Source organism: Tachyglossus aculeatus, chromosome 23 (genome assembly GCF_015852505.1).
Source record: "Tachyglossus aculeatus isolate mTacAcu1 chromosome 23, mTacAcu1.pri, whole genome shotgun sequence".
Taxonomy (NCBI): Eukaryota; Metazoa; Chordata; class Mammalia; order Monotremata; family Tachyglossidae; genus Tachyglossus; species Tachyglossus aculeatus.
Genome location: NC_052088.1, coordinates 6231638 through 6253370, shown reverse-complemented (window position 1 = coordinate 6253370; position 21733 = coordinate 6231638). Strand labels below are relative to the sequence as shown.

At 49.0% G+C, this 21733-nt stretch overlaps 1 protein-coding gene across 3 annotated transcripts in view; it reads left to right on the top strand.

Annotated features, from left to right (window-relative positions):
- The window catches only part of ZFYVE26 (zinc finger FYVE-type containing 26), a 114528-nt gene continuing 92795 nt past the window's right edge, over positions 1-21733 (top strand). For all 3 annotated transcript variants that reach the window (XM_038765605.1, XM_038765604.1, XM_038765606.1), the window contains exons 1-6: positions 1-261; positions 2631-2709; positions 7718-7807; positions 14021-14543; positions 16716-16846; positions 19636-19800. In XM_038765605.1, the coding sequence (XP_038621533.1) occupies positions 74-261; positions 2631-2709; positions 7718-7807; positions 14021-14543; positions 16716-16846; positions 19636-19800 (1176 nt within the window). In that variant the 5' untranslated portion in view covers positions 1-73. The remainder of the gene's footprint in view (positions 262-2630; positions 2710-7717; positions 7808-14020; positions 14544-16715; positions 16847-19635; positions 19801-21733) is intronic.

The following is a 21733-nucleotide window of genomic DNA, read 5'->3' as shown; positions in this document are numbered from 1 at the left end:
CGCTTCAGGCGGGGGCCGTCGGGGGGCTCCTGGTGGGCTGTAGCCCGCGGCCCCTCTCCCCCCGGCCGCCGCCATGCACCCGTTCGGACGAGAGAGCGCCGCGGCCCAGGACCAGCTGTTCGGCTTCTTCCGCGGCTGCCTGCGACGCGGGGAGTGGGAGCTGGCCCGGGCCTGCCTCCCCCAGCTGCGCGCCCCGACCACCGAGCCCGACCGGCTGGAGGCCATCCTGCGCGCCCTGGTCGCCTGCCCAACCCGCCTCAGGTAAGCCCTGCCAACAAACACACACACGGAGCCAACCTCGGCTTCTCCTCCTCCTCCTCATTCGTTCATTCAGCCGTATTTATTGAGCGCTTACTGTGTGCAGAGCACTGGACTAAGCGCTTGGGAAGTACAAGTCGGCAACATATAGAGACGGTCCCTATCCAGCAACGGGCTCACAGTCTAGAAGGGGGAGACGGACAACAAAACAAAACATATGGACAGGTGTCAAAATCATCAGAAAAAATAGAATTTAAACTATATGCATCGCCTCCTCCTCCTTTCTCCTCCTCCTCCTTTTTCTCTTTCTCCTTCTCCTCTTTCTCTTTCTCCTCCTCCTCTTTCTCCTCCTCTTCCTCCTCCTCCTCTTTCTCCTCCTCTTCCTCCTCCTCCTCTTTTTCTCCTCTTCCTCCTCCTCTTCCTCCTCCTCCTCCTCCTCCTCTTCCTCCTCCTCCTCTTCCTCACCTCCTCCTCCTCCTCCTCCTCCTCCTCCTCGTCCTCCTCTTCCTCCTCCTCCTCCTCCTCCTCCTCCTCCTCCTCTTCCTCCTCCTCCTCTTCCTCCTCCTCTTCCTCCTCCTCCTCCTCCTCTTTCTCCTCCTCTTTCTCCTCCTCCTTTTTTGTCCTTCTCCTTCTCCTCCTTTTTCTTCTCCTTCTCTCCTTCTTCTCTTCGTCTTCTCTTTCTCCTTCCTCTTTTCCCTCTTCCCCCTCTTCCTCTTCTTTCTCTTCCTCTTCTTCCTCCTTCTTCTCCTCCCTCTTCCTCTTTTTTCTCTTCCTCTTCTTCCTCCTCCCTCTCCTCCTCACCCTGTACTAAGGCCCTGGAGTAGATACAAGTTAATCAGGTTGGACACCGTCCCTGCCCCACATGGGGCTCACATTCTTAATCCCCATTTTACAGATGAGCGCTTAAGCAATACCGTAATTATTATTGTGAGCCCGCTGTTGGGTAGGGACCGTCTCTATATGTTGCCAACTTGTACTTCCCAAGTGCTTAGTACAGTGCTCTGCACACAGTAAGCGCTCAATAAATACGATTGAATGAAATGAATGAATATTGTCATTATCAATAAATAGGATGGACTGAATGAAGCTAGAGTGAGGGGATTATCCCCCACCCTCCAGGCACTTTCCCTGAGGAAGCTACTATTATGCAGACTCATTTATCTGCTAAACCTTGGTTCAGAGACTACTGGCCCTGTCAAAGAGCTCCCCACAATCTGATTTACTGTGGTATGCCAGGTTTTAGAGGGTGGGACCTCCACCTTTATCTGAAATGCCCTTTCACCCTCCCTTCCATGACAACACCTGCTGTCTCCCTGCTTCTTACGTGATGTCGACAGAAAAATTTTTGAAATAATAGGAACGACAGAACCGCTCCAACAGCTGCCTTCACTGTTAAGCTTGTGCTTCACCTGTCTCCGTTTAAACTATAATTTTATCTTTCAAGCCTTAAGAACATGGCGTGTGGACACCACATTGTTCCCCTGCTTTTTCGCGTTCCTTTTAAATCCTTTCTGGGGCGGCTCTGGCCTCCAATTGAAGATCGTTGGACTTACGTTGCCACCCGCCAAGGAAAAGCCAACCTTCCAAATCCATCTTTTTTGATTGTCATTCAAACGTATTGATTGAGAGCTTGCTGTGTCCAGAGCACTGTTACTAAGCGCTTGGAAATAACAATTGGGCAGCAACTAGAGACAATCCCTATCCAACAACAGGCTCACAGTGTAGAAGGGAGCGGGGATCATCATCAATCGTCAATACGATCAATACGATCATCAATCGTATTTATTGAGTGCTTACTATGTGCAGAGCACTGTACTAAGCGCTTGGGAAGTACAAATTGGCAACATATAGAGACAGTCCCTACCCAACAGTGGGCTCACAGTCTAAAAGGGGGAGACAGAGAACAAAACCAAACATACTAACAAAGTAAAATAAATAGAATAGATATGTACAAATAAATTAAATAAATAAATAAATAGAGTAAAAAAATATGTATAAACATATATACATATATACAGAACATATATACATATATACGGACAACAAAACAAGTAGACAGGCATCAGTAGCATCAATATAAATAAATAGAATTATTAGGAGCGAGGCTGTGGAAAGGAGGGCACAGAAGTACTTTTAAAATCGACAAAGACCTCAGTGACGTTTTCATGTGCGATACTGTTTCGCCGACTTTACTCCCAATCTTTGGATTAGCTAACTCCAACCCGTTAGTTCTATTTGCAGTTTCTCTCCAAAGAACAAACCTTTCTAATTAATGTCAGTTCAAGGGGCACCTCAGTAATCTCTAAATTCACACAGGGAAGGGGTTGGGGGTGGAATCGTGTAATCCCAGCTGTGACTTTTCACGTTTCTAGGTGTGGGGCAGGCTTCAGTCCCCAGAAACTGGCCTGGATCTGGCTTCTGGTCCTGGAGAAGTGGCTGGCTTGGGACAAGGTAAGAGGCTTGAGCTTCAGAATTCAAACTCACTCCTCAGGTGGGTCCACTGAGTCACGTAATGACTGGGGAGGGTGGAAGGACTTTACCGTTGCCCATCAGTTCATTTCATCCGGGCTTCGTTGCTTTCCGTTTGAGGGTGATTTGGATTTTGGTTTGTTGTGGGTTTTTTTCTACATGAGTCACTTGGACCGTGACTCCTTTCGATATCTTTGCAGAAAAGTAGATGGTGGTTGCAGGAAAGTTGTGCTCTGGCCCCACTCCGTGCAAGGCATGTGACTGGGGAATCGTTATGCAGAGCACGGGGAAGAGCGAGGGGGCGGAGGAGGAAGCATCCTGTGACAAGAAATTCTATTGTCCAGGGCGGGGCATGGATAATTGAAATTTTCAAAAACCCAAGTAAACAGATAGGTCGTGGGAGCCTACAGTTTCGTCTTTCTCCAGACCCCTCTTTGGAGCCGCCGGGGTGGAAAAGGATCGACTGTCGTGAAACATATCTCCTTTCCATAGCAGTGGTACCAAAAAGCCGCAGCCAGAGGGAGAAGGAGAAACAGGGAGTGAGAGAATTCACGAATCAGAGAATCAAGAGTTGCAGTTACTCATTTTTCTATTTCACCTTGAGTTCCTGAGGGGAAGAAATACCTTAATGTGACTGGTGAATAATAATGATGGTATTTGTTAAGCGCTTACTATGTGCCAAGCAAATTTTGTTAGTATGTTTGGTTTTGTTCTCTGTCTCCCCCTTTTAGACTGTGAGCCCACTGTTGGGTAGGGACTGTCTCTATATGTTGCCAATTTGTACTTCCCAAGCACTTAGTACAGTGCTCTGCACATAGTAAGCGCTCAATAAATGCGATTAAAAAAAAAAAAGCACTGTTCCGAGCGCTGGGGTGGTTACAAGGTGATCAGGTTGTCCCCGGGGGAGGTCACAGTTTTAATCCCCATTTTACAGATGAGGTAACTGAGGCCCAGAGAAGTGAAGTGACTTGCCCAAAGTCACACAGCTGACAGTTGGCGGAGCTGGGATTTGAACCCATGACCTCTTACTCCAAAGCCCGGGCTCTTTCCACTGAGCCACGCTGGTGAAGACTTTTTAGAGCACAAACACTGATTTTCTCCAACCAAATGAACTTTCCCCTCTGAGGGTGGGGGCATGCTTGTTGTAGAGACAGATTCTTAGTCCCATCAGACGTCTTCCTGTTTTGGAGAATTTCATTTCCCCATTCTTCGGCACAGATCCAGAGCAGCTGGGCTTTGTTTTTGTTTCCTCATCAGTCAAGGCACAGTTTCTGCCAAAGGCCCTACTTTTCTGGTTTGGGTTGTTTTAACGGTATTTGTTAAGCGCTTACAATGTTGCAAGCCCTGCACTGAGCGCTGGGAGTAGAGACGAGCTAAAAAGTTGGACACAGTCCCAGTCCCTACTTAAAAATTCATTCCTTCAATCGTATTTTTGGAGTGCTTACTGTGTGCAGAGCACTGTACTAAGCGCTTGGGAAGTGTAGTTTCCTATGACAGTCGTGCAGTACTGGCATTCATAAGCACCTTTATTTACCTCAAATAATGTTCACCCTCCTTGAAGTCTTGTTGGGTAGGGACTGTCTCTATATGTTGCCGACTTGGACTTCCCAAGCGCTTAGTACAGTGCTCTGCACACAGTAAGCGCTCAATAAATACGATTGATTGATTGTAGAAGCTGAGGTCAGCCTACAGGCTTCAAACTCACCTGTCCCATCGGCAGAATTGGAGGCGATACCCTACACCACTGCCCCGGATTAAAAGGGCCAGTTTCAAGTTTCAGTGCTTTGGGTTTTTTTAAAACTGTACTTCTTAAAAGCGATTGTTATGTGCCAGGCACTCTACTAATCAATCAATCAATCAATCGTATTTATTGAGCGCTTACTGTGTGCAGAGCACTGTACTAAGCGCTTGGGAAGTACAAGTTGGCAACATATAGAGACAGTCCCTACCCAACAGTGGGCTCACAGTCTAAGTTTCTGAGCCCATGGCTGGGGAGGGACTGTCTCTGTTGCTGAATTGTACTTTCCAAGCGCTTAGTACAGTGCTCTGCACACAGTAAGTGCTCAGTTAATACGATTGAATGAATCTCTTTATTTTACTTGTACATATCTATTCTATTTATTTTGTTAATATGTTTTGTTCTCTGTCTCCCCCTTCTAGACTGTGAGCCCACTGCTGGGTAGGGACCATCTCTATATGTTGCCAACTTGGACTTCCCAAGCGCTTAGTACAGTGCTCTGCACACAGTAAGCGCTCAATAAATATGATTGATTGGCACATAGCAAGCTCTTATCAAACACCATAATAATAATAATTTATCGTTAAATTATTATTTATGATGCAATACTAAATAATTAATAAATGTTTATTATTTGATAAATCTTTATTAATGATGATAATTTTCGTTGTTCTTATTCTCTGTGCCTTAATTACACAGGAAAATGGGGATTGAGGCTAGGAGCCCCATGTGGGACAGGGACTGTGTCAACCCGATTGGCTTTTATCCACCCCAGCGCATAGTACAGTGCCTGGCACACAGTAAGCACTAGGCAAATACCACAATTATTATTATTAAGGACTCAATAATGACTACTGATTGATTGATGTAGCCAATTCTGCTTTCTCTCTGAAAGGGTTCCGCTGGTCTTTTTTTCCAGGTTCCACATCCTCCAGTGAATATTTCCTTTTCGTACTGTATATTTGATTCTTTGTAATTATTATTACTGCTTTTCTCCTTTCTCCACGTGGCTGAGAAGCAGCGCGGCTTAATGGAAAGAGGACAAGACCGGGAGTCAGGTGACCTGGGTTCTAATCCCAGCTCCTCGGGCAAGTCCCAACTTCTCTGGGTCTTAGCTTCCGCTGCCGTAAAACGGGGATCGGTACGTCATCTTTAGTGGCTGAGCCCTGTGTGAGATGGAGACCGTGTCCAACCTAGTTCATTCACTCATTCATTCATACTTATTGAGTGCTTACTCTATGCAGAGCACTGTACTAAGCGCTTGGGAGGGTACAGTACAACAGTAAACAGACACATTGCCTGCCCACAGCAAGCTTAAAGTCTAGTGTGGTGGAGAGTTATCTTAAAACAGTGCTTGACACGTAGTAAACGCTTCACAAATCCCACACTAATCAATCAATCGTATTTATTGAGCGCTTACTGTGTGCAGAGCACTGTACTAAGCACTTGGGAAGTACAAGTTACTAGTAACTTCTCTGTGTAGGTTGAGGGTGTGTTGACTTTTTCCTCTCATCCTCTGCAATGTTGGTTCCCCCTTTATGGAGGACCACCGCCCATTAGACGAAGCGGGGTTAGTGTCACTCCCTGATTTCCCACACCAGGCAGGAAAATGGACCATGTGATCCATTTTATCATGGATACAATTTTATCATTTTATCATGATTTATCGTTTTATCCTGGATCATGAAAAGGGACCAGATGATCCCAAACGGGTTTGGGATCTGGGTGGGCATCAGTGCTGGAGGCTGGGCCACGGTGCTGGCAAGAAAGTGGAGAAGGGAGAGAGGGATGCCCTTAGATACGCTAAACCTGTCCAGGCCTCAGAAATTCACTGTGGGCAGGGAATGTGTCTGTTATATTGTCTGATAACGCTTAATGCAGTGCTCTGCCCACAGGAACCGCTCAATAAGTACGATTGACTAACTCCCTTACCCTAAAGTGGAAAAAGGGGAGAATCCCTGGATTGCAGAGTTGGGAGAGATCCAGACTCTGGGCACCAGGCCGAATTATATTCATGTCCTCCTCCCCACATCAGACTGGAAGCTTCCAGTGGGCAGGGAACGGGTCTGCCAACTCTGTTGTTTCGTGCTCTGCGCAGAGTGAGCACTCAATAAACACCAGTGATGATGATGATGCCTATGGCGCCAGAGAGGTGATAAGAGGCTGGGAGCCAGAATTGGGGGTTCTCATTCATTCAATCGTTTTTATTGAGCGCTTACTGTGTGCAGAGCACTGTACTAAGCTCTTAGCACTGTACTAAGTGCTTAGCACTGTCCCAGGCCGGGCTCCACTCTTTAAAAGATTCGGAAGCTCACTATGAGCAGGAAACATGTCCACTAATTCTGTCGAACTCTCCCAAGTGCTTAGTACAGCACTCTGCACATAGTAAATGCCCAATAGGTACTACTGATTGATTTTTTTTAATGGTATTTAAATGCTCAATAGGTACTACTGATTGATTTTTTTTAATGGTATTTTTAAGTACTTACTGTGTGCCAGGCACTGTTCTAAGCAGTGGGGTAGATAATAAGATTGCACCCGATCCCTGTCCCACATGGGGCTCACAGTCTCCATCCCCTTTTTACAGATGAGGTAACAGACACAGAGAAGTTAAGTGACTTGCGCAAGGTCACACAGCAGGCAAGTGGCAGAACCCAGGTTCTCCTGACTCCCAAGCCCGTGTTCTGTCTACTAGGCCACACCGCTTCTTGCATGATGGATTAGATGTGCCTGAAAAGCGAGAAGGGAAATCACTGGGTTCACGTTCCTCATTGACAGTGGCACGGGGAGATGATAATAATAATAACGATGGTATTTGTTGAGCGCTTACTACGTGCCAAGCACCGTTCTAAGTGTTAGGGTAGATACAAGGTAATCAGGTGGTCATGGGGTTCACAGTCTTAATCCCCATTTTACAGATGAGGTAACTGAGGCACAGAGAAGTGAAGTGGCTTGCCCAGAGTCACCCAGCAGACAAGTGGCAGAGCCGGGCTTCGAACCCACGTCCTCTGGCTCCTAAGCCCGGGGTCTTTCCGCTAAGCCACGGTGCTTCTGCAAGAGCGAGGTTGATCTCATTTGGCCCCTTGGCCCAGAAGCCGGAGGACACGTAGCAGAAGTTGGACTGTTTGTGTGTCCCTCCCGGTGCTTAGTACAGTGCCTGGCACACGGAAAGCGCTTAACAAATACCGTGATTATTATTATCGTCATGATTCGGTCACAATAACTTAAGACTGCTTTCTCCAATTCCTCCAGAAGCTGCTCCCGGCTCCCCTCCGGAGAGAGACTGAGTTTTTGCTGCTAGCGGAAGAGCTGCCTGACGACATCTCCGAAGATGTCCTTAAGGTGGGTTTTTCCTTCACCTCTCTCTTTCTACAACCCAGCCTGCGCGTGGGTTAGACTGTGAGCCCACTGTTGGGTAGGGACTGTCTCTATGTGTTGCCAATTTGTACTTCCCAAGCGCTTAGTACAGTGCTCTGCACATAGTAAGCGCTCAATAAATACGATTGATTGATTGATTGATTGCGCGCTTCGCTCCTCTGACACCAACCTAACCCACTTTACGTCAATCCCATGTATAATAATAATAATAATAATGGCATTTATTAAGCGCTACTATGTGCAAAGCACTGTTCTAAGCGCTGGGGAGGTTACAAGGCGATCAGGTTGGCCCACGGTGGGGCTCACAGTCTTCATCCCCATTTTCCAGATGAGGCACGGAGAAGTGAAGTGACTTGCCCAAAGTCACACAGCTGACAGTTGGCAGAGCCAGGATTTAAACCCGTGACCTCTGACTCCAAAGCCCGGGCTCTTTCCACTGAGCCACGCAGCTTCTCTGTATCTCAGAACATTCATTCAATCGTATTTATTGAGCGCTTACTGTGGGCAGAGCACTGTACTAAGCGCTTGGGAAGTACAAGTCGGCAACATATAGAGACGGTCCCTACCCAACAGTGGGCTCACAGTCTAGAAGGGGGAGACAGAGAATAAAACCAAACATACTAACAAAATAAAATAAATAGAATAGATATGTACAAGTAAGATAAATAGAGTAATAAATATGTACAAACATATATACATATATAATATATATATAAACATATATATGTTGCCAACTTGTACTTCCCAAGCGCTTAGTACAGTGCTCTGCACACAGTAAGCACTCAATAAATACGATTGATTGATTGATATACAGGTATATACATATATACAAGGTAATCAGGTTGTCTCATGAGGGGCTCACAGTCTTCATCCCTATTTTACAGATGAGGGAACTGAGGCCCAGAGAAGTGAAGTTACTTTCCCAAAGTCACACAGCTGACAAGTGGCGGAGCCAGGATTTGAACCCAAGGCCTCTGACTCCAAAGCCCGGGCTCTTTCCACTGAGCCACGCTGCTTCACAGTAACACAACAGACACATTCTCTGGCCTCAATAAGCCTACACTGTAGAAGGGGAGACAGATATTGGTATAAATAAATAAATGACAGCTATGTACATTAGAGAAGCAGCGAGGCTTAGTGGAAAGAGCACAGGCTTGGAAGTCAGAGGTCAAGGGTTCTAATCCTGGCTCCGCCACTTGTCAGCCGTGTGACTTTGGGCAAGTCACTTAACTTCTCTGTGCCTCAGTTACCTCATCTGTAAAATGGGGATGAAGACTGTGAGCCCCACATGGGACAACCTGATAACCTTGTATCTACCCCAGCGCTTTGAACAGTGCTCGGCACGTAGTAAGCGCTTAACAAATACCATCATCATGTACATAAGTTCTGTGGGGCTGGGAGGGAGGATAAATAAAGGGAGCGACCCAGGGCGACGCAGAAGGGAGCGGGAAAAGAGGAAGGAAGGGCTTAGCCAGGGAAGGCCTCTTGGAGGAGATTTGCCTTCAATAAGGCTTCAGAAGAAGGGGAGAATCATTGTCGGGTGATGGGGCTTTCAATCAGTCATATTTATTGAGCGCTTACTGTGTGCAGAGCACTGCACTAAGCGCTTGGGAAGTACAAGTTGGCAACCTATAGAGACGGTCCCTACCCAACAGTGGGCTCACAGTCTAGAAGGGGGAGACAGAGAACAAAACAAAACACATTAACAAAATAAAATAAATAGAATAGATATGTACAAGTAAAATAAATAAATAGAGTAATAAATCCGTACAAACATATATACATATATACAGATGCTGTGGGGAAGGGAAGGAGGTAAGGCGGGGGGAATGGAGAGGGGGTAGAGGGGGAGAGGAAGGAGGGGGCTCAGTCTGGGAAAGCCTCCTTTCAAGACATTACTGATCATCATCAATTGTATTTATTGAGCGCTTACTGTGTGCAGAGCACTGTACTAAGCGCTTGGGAAGTCCAAGTTGGCAACATATAGAGACGGTCCCTACCCAACAGCGGGCTCACAGTCTAAAAGGGGGAGACAGAGAACAAAACCAAACATACTAACAAAAACATAGGGAACGCTTCACGAATTTGCGCATCATCCACGCGCGGGGTCGAGCCCATGACCTCTGATTCCAAAGCCCGTGCTCTTTCCATCATCATCAGTCGTATTTATTGAGCGCTTACTGTGTGCAGAACACTGTACTAAGCGCTTGGGAAGTCCAAATTGGCAACATATAGAGACCGTCCCTACCCAACAGCGGGCTCACGGTCTAAAAGGGGGAGACAGAGAACAAAACCAAACATACTGACAAAAACATACGGAGCGCTTCACGAATTTGCGCGTCATCCACGTGCAGGGTCGAACCCATGACCTCTGATTCCAAAGCCTGTGCTCTTTCCATCATCATCAATCGTATTTACTGAGTGCTTACTGTGTGCAGAGCACTGTACTAAGCGCTTGGGAAGTCCAAATTGGCAACATATAGAGACAGTCCCTACCCAACAGCGGGCTCACGGTCTAAAAGGGGGAGACAGAGAACAAAACCAAACATACTGACAAAAACATACGAAACGCTTCACGAATTTGCGCGTCATCCACGCGCAGGGTCGAACCCATGACCTCTGATTCCAAAGCCCGTACTCTTTCCATCATCATCAATCGTATTTATTGAGCGCTTACTGTGTGCAGAGCACTGTAGTAAGCGCTTGGGAAGTCCAAGTTGGCAACATATAGAGACTGTCCCTACCCAACAGTGGGCTCACAGTCTAAAAGGGGGAGACAGAGAACAAAACCAAACATACTAACAAAAACATAGGGAACGCTTCACGAATTTGCGCATCATCCACGCGCAGGGTCGAACCCATGACCTCTGATTCCAAAGCCCGTGCTCTTTCCATCATCATCAATCGTATTTACTGAGCGCTTACTGTGTGCAGAGCACTGTACTAAGCGCTTGGGAAGTCCAAGTTGGCAACATATAGAGACCGTCCCTACCCAACAGCGGGCTCACGGTCTAAAAGGGGGAGACGGAGAACAAAACCAAACATACTGACAAAAACATAGGGAACGCTTCACGAATTTGCGCGTCATCCACGCGCAGGGTCGAAGCCATGACCTCTGATTCCAAAGCCCGTGCTCTTTCCATCATCATCAATCGTATTTATTGAGCGCTTACTGTGTGCAGAGCACTGTACTAAGCGCTTGGGAAGTCCAAGTTGGCAACATATAGAGACCGTCCCTACCCAACAGCGGGCTCACAGTCTAAAAGGGGGAGACAGAGAACAAAACCAAACATACTAACAAAAACATAGGGGAACACTTCACGAATTTGCGCGTCATCCACGCGCGGGGTCGAACCCATGACCTCTGATTCCAAAGCCGGTGCTCTGTCCATCATCATCATCATCAATCGTATTTATTGAGCGCTTACTGTGTGCAGAGCACTGTACTAAGCGCTTGGGAAGTCCAAGTTGGCAACATATAGAGACCGTCCCTACCCAACAGCGGGCTCACAGTCTAAAAGGGGGAGACAGAACAAAACCAAACATACTGACAAATACATAGGGAACGCTTCACGAATTTGCGCGTCATCCACGCGCAAGGTCGAACCCATGACCTCTGATTCCAAAGCCCGTGCTCTTTCCGTCATCATCAATCATATTTACTGAGCGCTTACTGTGTGCAGAACACTGTACTAAGTGCTTGGGAAGTCCAAATTGGCAACATATAGAGACCGTCCCTACCCAACAGCGGGCTCACGGTCTAAAAGGGGGAGACAGAGAACAAAACCAAACATACTGACAAAAACATACGGAGCGCTTCACGAATTTGCGCGTCATCCACGCGCGGGGTCGAACCCATGACCTCTGATTCCAAAGCCCGTACTCTTTCCATCATCATCAATCGTATTTATTGAGCGCTTACTGTGTGCAGAGCACTGTAGTAAGCGCTTGGGAAGTCCAAGTTGGCAACATATAGAGACAGTCCCTACCCAACAGCGGGCTCACAGTCTAAAAGGGGGAGACAGAGAACAAAACCAAACATACTAACAAAAACATAGGGAACGCTTCACGAATTTGCGCATCATCCACGCGCAGGGTCGAACCCATGACCTCTGATTCCAAAGCCCGTGCTCTTTCCATCATCATCAATCGTATTTACTGAGCGCTTACTGTGTGCAGAACACTGTACTAAGCGCTTGGGAAGTCCAAATTGGCAACATAGAGACCGTCCCTACCCAACAGCGGGCTCACAGTCTAAAAGGGGGAGACAGAGAACAAAACCAAACATACTAACAAAAACATAGGGGAACGCTTCACGAATTTGCGCGTCATCCATGCGCGGGGTCGAACCCATGACCTCTGATTCCAAAGCCCGTGCTCTGTCCATCATCATCATCATCAATCGTATTTATTGAGCGCTTACTGTGTGCAGAGCACTGTACTAAGCACTTGGGAAGTCCAAGTTGGCAACATATAGAGACCGTCCCTACCCAACAGCGGGCTCACAGTCTAAAAGGGGGAGACAGAGAACAAAACCAAACATACTAACAAAAACATACGGAGTGCTTCACGAATTTGCGCGTCATCCACGCGCAGGGTCGAACCCATGACCTCTGATTCCAAAGCCCGTGCTCTTTCCATCATCATCAATCGTATTTATTGAGCGCTTACTGTGTGCAGAGCACTGTACTAAGCGCTTGGGAAGTCCAAGTTGGCAACATATAGAGACCGTCCCTACCCAACAGCGGGCTCACGGTCTAAAAGGGGGAGACAGAGAACAAAACCAAACATACTGACAAAAACATAGGGAACGCTTCACGAATTTGCGCGTCATCCACGCGCAGGGTCGAAGCCATGACCTCTGATTCCAAAGCCCGTGCTCTTTCCATCATCATCAATCGTATTTATTGAGCGCTTACTGTGTGCAGAGCACTGTACTAAGCGCTTGGGAAGTCCAAATTGGCAACATATAGAGACCGTCCCTACCCAACAGCGGGCTCACAGTCTAAAAAGGGGAGACAGAGAACAAAACCAAACATACTGACAAAAACATACGGGACGCTTCACGAATTTGCGCATCATCCATGCGCGGGGTCGAACCCGTGACCTCTGATTCCAAAGCCCGTACTCTTTCCATCATCATCAATCATATTTATTGAGCGCTTACTGTGTGCAGAGCACTGTACTAAGCGCTTGGGAAGTCCAAATTGGCAACATATAGAGACCGTCCCTACCCAACAGCGGGCTCACGGTCTAAAAGGGGGAGACAGAGAACAAAACCAAACATACTGACAAAAGCATACGGAGCGCTTCACGAATTTGCGCGTCATCCACGCGCGGGGTCGAACCCATGACCTCTGATTCCAAAGCCCGTGCTCTTTCCATCATCATCTATCGTATTTACTGAGCGCTTACTGTGTGCAGAGCACTGTACTAAGCGCTTGGGAAGCCCAAATTGGCAACATATAGAGACCGTCCCTACCCAACAGCGGGCTCACGGTCTAAAAGGGGGAGACAGAGAACAAAACCAAACATACTGACAAAAGCATACGGAGCGCTTCACGAATTTGCGCGTCATCCACGCGCGGGGTCGAACCCATGACCTCTGATTCCAAAGCCCGTACTCTTTCCATCATCATCAATCGTATTTATTGAGCGCTTACTGTGTGCAGAGCACTGTAGTAAGCGCTTGGGAAGTCCAAGTTGGCAACATATAGAGACTGTCCCTACCCAACAGCGGGCTCACAGTCTAAAAGGGGGAGACAGAGAACAAAACCAAACATACTAACAAAAACATAGGGAACGCTTCACGAATTTGCGCATCATCCATGCGCAGGGTCGAACCCATGACCTCTGATTCCAAAGCCCGTGCTCTTTCCATCATCATCAATCGTATTTACTGAGCGCTTACTGTGTGCAGAACACTGTACTAAGCGCTTGGGAAGTCCAAATTGGCATCATAGAGACCGTCCCTACCCAACAGCGGGCTCACAGTCTAAAAGGGGGAGACAGAGAACAAAACCAAACATACTAACAAATACATAGGGAACGCTTCACGAATTTGCGCGTCATCCACGCGCAGGGTCGAACCCCTGACCTCTGATTCCAAAGCCCCTGCTCTTTCCACCGAGCCATGCTGCTTCTCTAACACTGCTTCTACTGCCCTTTTGTCCCCAGGAGCTGCACGAAGTCCTAGCCCAGGAGGAAGTAGGGCCGGCGACGGAGAGCGTCCGGAGGAAGGAGGGCCCGGCCCCGGGGCTGAGCGCCGGGGCGGCGTCTGCCCTGTGGCATCTCCTGACGGCGGCCCCCCGGCAGGCCCGGGCCCTGCTGGACCTCCTGCTTGGGGAGGACGCCTGTTGGGCCTCCCGCGCCTGGCCTCTGCAGGAGAAGCTGGTGGAGCTCCTCCGGCAGCAGCTGCGGAGCCTCCGGGAGTCAGCCCACCGCTCCCCGGGCCGGGCGGAAGCCATCTACGGAGCCCTGGGAGCCCTGCGCTGTCCCCCCGAGGGTCTGAGGCCCGAGCTGCGTCTCCTCTGTGAGGAGCTGCTAGGGGCCTGCGGGACGGGCGGGAGTCCCCTGCGGGAGGAGCGGCTACTGGGCTGCCTGCTGAGGAGGCCCGGCCGGGGCCTGGTCGCGCTGTACGGCCACGTCTACGCCGAGAGGACCAAGGAGAGGTGGCCGCCGGCCGGGGCCTTGGGGAAAGGTGCGTAGCGACCAACCCTCCCGACGCCCCCCTTCCCTCTCCCGCTTTTTCCCTGCACTTTTGCTGAGCCGATGTGGCCCAGTGGGTAGAGCGGGGGCCTCGGAGTCAGAGGCCCTGGCTTCCGATCCCGGCTCCGCCACTCATCATCAATCGTATTTATTGAGCGCTTACTCTGTGCAGAGCACTGTACTAAGCGCTTGGGAAGTACAAATTGGCAGCATATAGAGACAGTCCCTACCCAACAACGGGCTCACAGTCTAAAAGGGGGAGACAGAGAACAAAACCAAACATACTAGCAAAATAAAATAAATAGAATAGATATGGACAAGTAAAATAAATAAATAGAGTAATAAATATGTACAAACATGTATACATATATGTTTGCAGACGGCCACTCGTCTGCCGTGCGCCAGTGGGCAAGCCGCTTCTCGGGGCCTCAGTCACCTCAGCCGTAAAATGAAGATTGAGGCTGTGAGCGCCGTGTGGGATAGGGACTGGGTCCAACCCGATTTGCTTGTAATAATAATGATGGCATTTGTTAGTGGTTGTAATGTTGATTATGGTTGTACATATTTATTACTCTATTTATTTATTTATTTATTTATTTTACTTGTACATTTCTATCCTATTTATTTTATTTTGTTGGTATGTTTGGTTCTGTTCTCTGTCTCCCCCTTTTAGACTGTGAGCCCACTGTTGGGTAGGGACTGTCTCTATGTGTTGCCAATTTGTACTTCCCAAGCGCTTAGTACAGTGCTCTGCACATAGTAAACGCTCAATAAATACGATTGATTGATTGATTGATTGTTAAGCGCTTACTATGTGCCAAGCACTGTTCTAAGCACTGGGGGGGGAGACAAGGTAATCAGGTTGTCCCACAGGGGGATCACAGTCTTAATCCCCATTTTACAGATGAGGGAACTGAGGCCCAGAGAAGTGAAGTGACTTGCCCCAAGTTGCACAGATGACAAGTGGCGGAGCCGGGATTAGAACCCATGACCTCGGACTCCCAAGCCTGAGCTCTTTCAGCTGAGCCATGCTGCTTCTCACCCCAGTACCCACCCCAGTGCTTAATATAGCACCTGACACATAGTAAGTGCTTAGCAAATACCATTATTATTATTATTATCATTTTATTATGAGCCCAGCGTGGGACAGAGACTGAGCCCAACCCAATTTATCTTCTCCTCTGGACCGTCAGCTCATTATGGGCAGGGAATGTGTCTACCAACTCTGTTGTAGTGTACCCTTCCAAGCACTTAGTACAGTGTTTTGCACATACTAAGTGCTCAATAAATGTGATCGTTAGATCTCTGGAGACCATTTCAAGGAGGCAGTTGACCCACGGATCCCCCCGAAAGTCTAGCCAGTGGTCAATCTCAGTTTTCCCTGGATTCCCACCCAGCCCGTGGCCCTCGTGATTTGGAAAAGGGAGGCAGTTGGGAGTTCCGGAGTCCTGTTTGAGTTTGTAGGGTGGGGATTGGGGATTATGAAGCAGCAAGGCCTAGTGGTTAGAGCACGGGCTTGGGAGTCAGAGGTCATGGGTTCAAATCCCGGCTCCGCCAATTGTCAGCTGTGTGACCTTGGACAATCACTTAGCTTCTCTGTGCCTGAGTTACCTCTTCTGTAAAATGGGGATTAAGACTGTGAGCCCCACGTGGGACAACCTGATCACCTTGTATCCTCCCCAGCACTTAGAACAGTGCTTGGTACACACTAAGCGCTTAACAAATGCCATGATTATTATTATGCCACTCTGCCGCTTGTCTGCAGCGTGACCTTGGGCAAGTCACTTCACTCCTCTGGGCCCCAGTTGCCTCATCTATAAAATGGGAATTGAGGCCGTGTGCTCCTCGTGGGACGGGGACCGTGTTCAACCCGACTTGCTCGCATCCACCCCAGCGCTTAACAGATAGCCCAGTTATTTTTATTATTATGCGAAGGAGACTTAAAGTCCACAACCCATTTCACGGGGAAGGCGGCGGCGCGAGAATCCGAACGCGGCGGCAGTGGAAAAGGGGAGGAGAGGTGGGTTTTCGAGATGGAGGGGCGGAGTCCCCCAACGCCGAGCTGATGGGCGGAAGCCGTCCCGGCCCCGCTGAAACCGAGCCGGAGAACGGGGGCGTCCCGGTCTTCGCGCCCGTGGTAACCCCCGCCTCTGTCGTCTCCCAGCCCTCCCCGAGCCGCTGGATCCTGAGAAGGTGATGCTGGCCCTTTTCTCCAGCCCCGACCCCGCCCAGTCATGGAAGAAGGCCTATTTCTACTGCCTGAGCAACAACAAGCACTTTCTGGAGCAGATCCTGGTAATGCCCAAGTTGGGCTGCGTTGCCAAATCGGGGGGAAACCAACCACCCGCGGGATTCAAACCCGAGAAGCCGCGTGGCCTAGTGGAAGGAGCACGGGCTTGGGAGGCGGCGGGATCTGGGTTCCAATCCCGGCTCTGCCGCTCGCCTGCTGGGTGATCTTAGGCGAGTCACTTCTCTGGGCCTCATCTGCAGAAATGAGGGTTCAATACTTGTTCTCCCTCCTACTTAGAAAGTCATCCCCTTATGGGACCTGATTATCGTCTAGCGCCTCATATCTCCTAACCCTTAGTACCCTAGCGCTTAGTATAGTGCTTGGTTTGTTGTAAGCGATTAATAAATACCACAGATATTATTACAAGCAGCAGCAATGGGCTAGTGGTTACAGCACAGGCCCGGGAATCAGATGGTCGTGGATTCTAATCCCGGCTCTGCCACTTGTCTGCTGTATGACCTCGGGTAAGTCCCTTAACTTCTCCAAGCCTCAGTTTCCTCCTCTGTAAAATGGGGCTTAAGACTCTGAGCCCTAGGTGGGACAGGGACCGTGTCCAACCCGATTATCTTGCACCTACCCCAGTGCTTAGAGCAGTGCCTGGCACATGGTGCTTCGCAAATACCATAATTATTATTTTTAGTAGTAATAGTAGTATTAGAGGAGCAGCGTGGCTTAGTGGAAAGAGCCTGGGCTTGAGAGTCAGAGGTCATAGGTTCAAATCCCGGCTCCGCCGCTTGTCAGCTGTGTGACTTGGGGCACGTCACTTCACTTCTCTGGGCCTCAGTTACCTCATCTGTAAAATGGGGATTGATTGTGAGCCCCACATGGGACAATCCGATCACCTTGTATCCTTCCCAGCGCTTAGAACAGTGCTTTGCACATAGTAAGCGCTTAACAAATACCAAAATTATTATTATTATTAGATCCTTTGTAGCACCGATTCCCCCTCTTGAGGCCAGGCGGCCCATGGCGCTTAGCAAATACCATAATTATTATTTTTAGTAGTAATAGTAGTATTAGATCCTTTGTAGCATCGATTCCCCGGCTTGAGGCCAGGCGGCCCGTCGTATTTTGTCTTGGAGAAGGAAGACGGGACCGGTGACCAGCTGGGGCTTGCCCGGAGTAGGGTGGAGGAGTCCAAGTTCCAGAGAATTGGGAATCTGAAGCCTCCTCTTCCGATAGCGGCGGGGAAAGAGATAAGGCAGAGATGGCACAGTCCTGTCTGCATCTCTCCCGCTGCGGGAATCATGAAATCCAGGCCAGTATATTCAGTAAATCAATCAATCAATCAATCAATCGTATTTATTGAGCGCTTACTATGTGCAGAGCACTGTACCAAGCGCTTGGGAAGTACAAATTGGCATCACATAGAGACAGTCCCTACCCAACAGTGGGCTCACAGTCTAAAAGGGGGAGACAGAGAACAGAACCAAACATACCAACAAAATAAAATAAGTAGGATAGAAATGTACAAGTAAAATAAACAAATAAATAGAGTAATAAATATGTACAACCATATATACATATATACAGGTGCTGTGGGGAAGGGAAGGAGGTAAGACGGGAGTAAGTAAAGAAATAAAGAAGATGCTTGAACCTGGGGAGGTTGCAATTTGTTGTGCAGTCTCCCTCTCTAGACTGTAAACTTGTTGTGGGTCGGGAATATCTCTTATATTGTACTCTCCCAAGGGCTTTGCCCACGGTAAGCGCTCAATAAATATGATTACAGTCTAGAGGGGGAGATAGACATTAATGAGTGAATGAATGAATGCAGCGAGTGTCTGCCTATGTGTTCTGTTTTGTTGTCTGCCTCCCCCTTCTAGACTGTGAGCCCCTTGTTGGGCAGGGATTGACTCTGTCTGTGGCCGAATTGTACTTTCCTAGCGCTTAGTACAGTGCTCTGCACACGGCAAGCGCTCAGTAAATATGAATGAATGAGTGAATGAATGTCCGTCCGTCCCGGGAAGCAGAACCGGAATATTCGCCGGCATCCGGCATCACCCAGCTGAGGGAAGAGGGAGTGGGATAGGGACTGTCTCCAATCCAGTTATCTGGTATCTATCCCAGCGCTTAGTACAGTGCCTATCGCACAGCAAGCGCTTAACAAATACCATTCAACAAAAATCCTCTCCCCCTCATCCCCCTCTCCATCCCCCCAATCTTACCTCCTTCCCTTCCCCACTGCACCTGTATATATGTATATATGTTTGTACATATTTGTTACTCTATTTATTTATTTTACTTGTACATATCTATTCTATTTATTTTATTTTGTTAGTATGTTTGGTTTTGTTCTCTGTCTCCCCCTTTTAGACTGTGAGCCCACTGTTGGGTAGGGACTGTCTCTATATGTTGCCAACTTGTACTTTCCAAGCGCTCAGTACAGTGCTCTGCACACAGTAAGCGCTCAATAAATACGATTGATGATGATGATGATTCAAAAAGGGAAGTTCACCGAAAGGCTCTGAGGTTGCCGGGGACGGGAATGGGAAGCTCATTTGGCCGTGGTGTCCGGGACTCCGGACCCTGTGAGGTAACACTCCAGTGTCTAGAGCACAGGCGTGGGAGTCAGAAGATCATGGGTTCTAATCCCGGCTCCGCCACGGGTCTGCTGTGTGACCGCGGGCAAGTCACTTCACTTCCCCGGGCCTCAGTTGCCCCCTCTGGAAAATGGGGATTGGAACCGCGAGCCCCCTGAGGGCCAGGGACCCGATTTGCTCGTGTCCACCCAGCGCTGAGTACAGTGTTCGGCCCCCAGGAAGCGCTTAACAAATGGTATTATCGTTACGAATAGGTGACGGCGCTGGCACTGCTGAAGGAGGAGGACTTCGACAGCCTGGGCCGCTTGTTGGCCGGAGAGTTCAGGCCCCTCGGCCGCCTTCTGGTGCTGCTGGCCTGGACCCAGTGCCGGAGCCTGGACAACGCCAAGGGGCTACTGCAGGCCCTCCATCGGACGCAGGTAAACTCCGAGCCAGAGGCTAGCAAGGGCCCCGGGGCCAGGGCCGGGACCCGGTTAGCCCGAGAACCACCCCAGCCAAGTCTGGGCCAGACTCAATCAGCGGCCCGGCATCCTGTAGACTGATCGCTCATCGTGGGCAGCGAATGCGTCCGTTGATTGCCGTATTGGACTCTCCCAAGCGCTTAATACGTTGCTCTGCACACCGTAAGCGCTCAATAAATACGATTGAACGTAGCAGCGAATCCCGTTTCGGGCAGGAGGACGCAGGGGTCGGCTTCACCGAGGCCTGAATTTTTGATCCAGACAGGTCTCTGTTTCTAAGGCCTTGGGATGCGAGTCACTGGGGAATTATGCGCTTAATTAAGCGCTTAGTATGTGCCAAGCACTGTTCTCAGCGCCGAGTTAGATACAAGTTAATCAGGTTGGACACAGCGCCTGCCCCACGTGGGGCTCCCAGTCTCAATCCCCATTTTATAGATGAGGTCAATGAGGCCCAGAGAAATCATCATCATCATCAATCGTATTTATTGAGCGCTTACTATGTGCAGAGCACTGTCCTAAGCGCTTGGGAAGTACAAGTTGGCAACACATAGAGACAGTCCCTACCCAACAGTGGGCTCACAGTCTAAAAGGGGGAGACAGAGAACAAAACCAAACATACTAACAAAATAAAATAAATAGGATAGATATGTACAAGTAAAATAAATAAATAAATAGAGTAATAAATATGTACAAACATATATACATATATACAGGTGCTGTGGGGAAAGGAAGGAGGTAAGATGGGGGGGATGGAAAGGGGGACGAGGGGGAGAGGAAGGAAGGGGCTCATTGTGGGAAGGCCTCCTGGAGGAGGTGAGCTCTCAGCAGGGCCTTGAAGGGAGGAAGAGAGCTAGCTTGGCGGATGGGCAGAGGGAGGGCATTCCAGGCCCGGGGGATGACGTGGGCCGGGGGTCGATGGCGGGACAGGCGAGAACGAGGTACGGTGAAATGAAGTAACTTGCCCAAAATCACACGGCAGACACGGAGCCAGAATTAGAACCCAGGTCCTTCTGACTTGAAGGCCCTTGCTCTATCCATTAAGTCACTGTACAATACCTCTAGCTCATCGATCTTGCTGCTGACCTCTTGCCCACATCCTTCCTCTGGCCTGGAACGCCCTCCCTCTTCCTATCAGACCCATAATTGCTCTCCCCCAATTCAAAACCTTATCGAAGGCCCATCTCCTCCAAGAAGCTTTCCCTGACTAAGCCCTCCTCCCTTCTCCCACTCCCTTCTGCGCCGCTCTTATTTGCTCCTTCATTCATCCGCCCTCCCGTCCCCACAGCACATATGTATATGTTTGTATCTATCTGTAATTTGTTGATCGATTTATTTCTATTAATGCCGATCTCCCCCTCATAATAATAATAATAATGATGGCATTTATTAAGCGCTTCCTATGTGCAAAGCACTGTTCTAAGCGCTGGGGAGGTTACAAGGTGAGCAGGTTGTCCCACGGGGGGCTCACAGTCTTCATCCCCGCTTTACTGATAAGGTAACTGAGGCCCAGAGAAGTGAAGTGACCTGCCCAGAGTCACACAGCTGACAAATGGCCGAGCCGGAATTTGAACCCATGACCTCCGACTCCAAAGCCCGTGCTCTTTCCACTGAGCCACGCTGCTTCTCTAAAAATAACAATGGCATTTTTTAAGCGCTTACTCTGTGCCAAGCACTGTTCTAAGCACTGGGGAGGATACAGGGTGATCAGATTGTCCCACGTGGGGCTCACAGTCTTCATCCCCACTTTACAGATGAGGTAACTAAGGCCCAGAGAAGTGAAGTGACTTGCCCAAAGTCACACAGCCGACAATTGGCAGAGCCGGGATTTGAACCCATGACCTCTGACTCCCAAGCCCGGGCTCTTTCTGTTGAGCCAAGCGGCTTCTCTAGA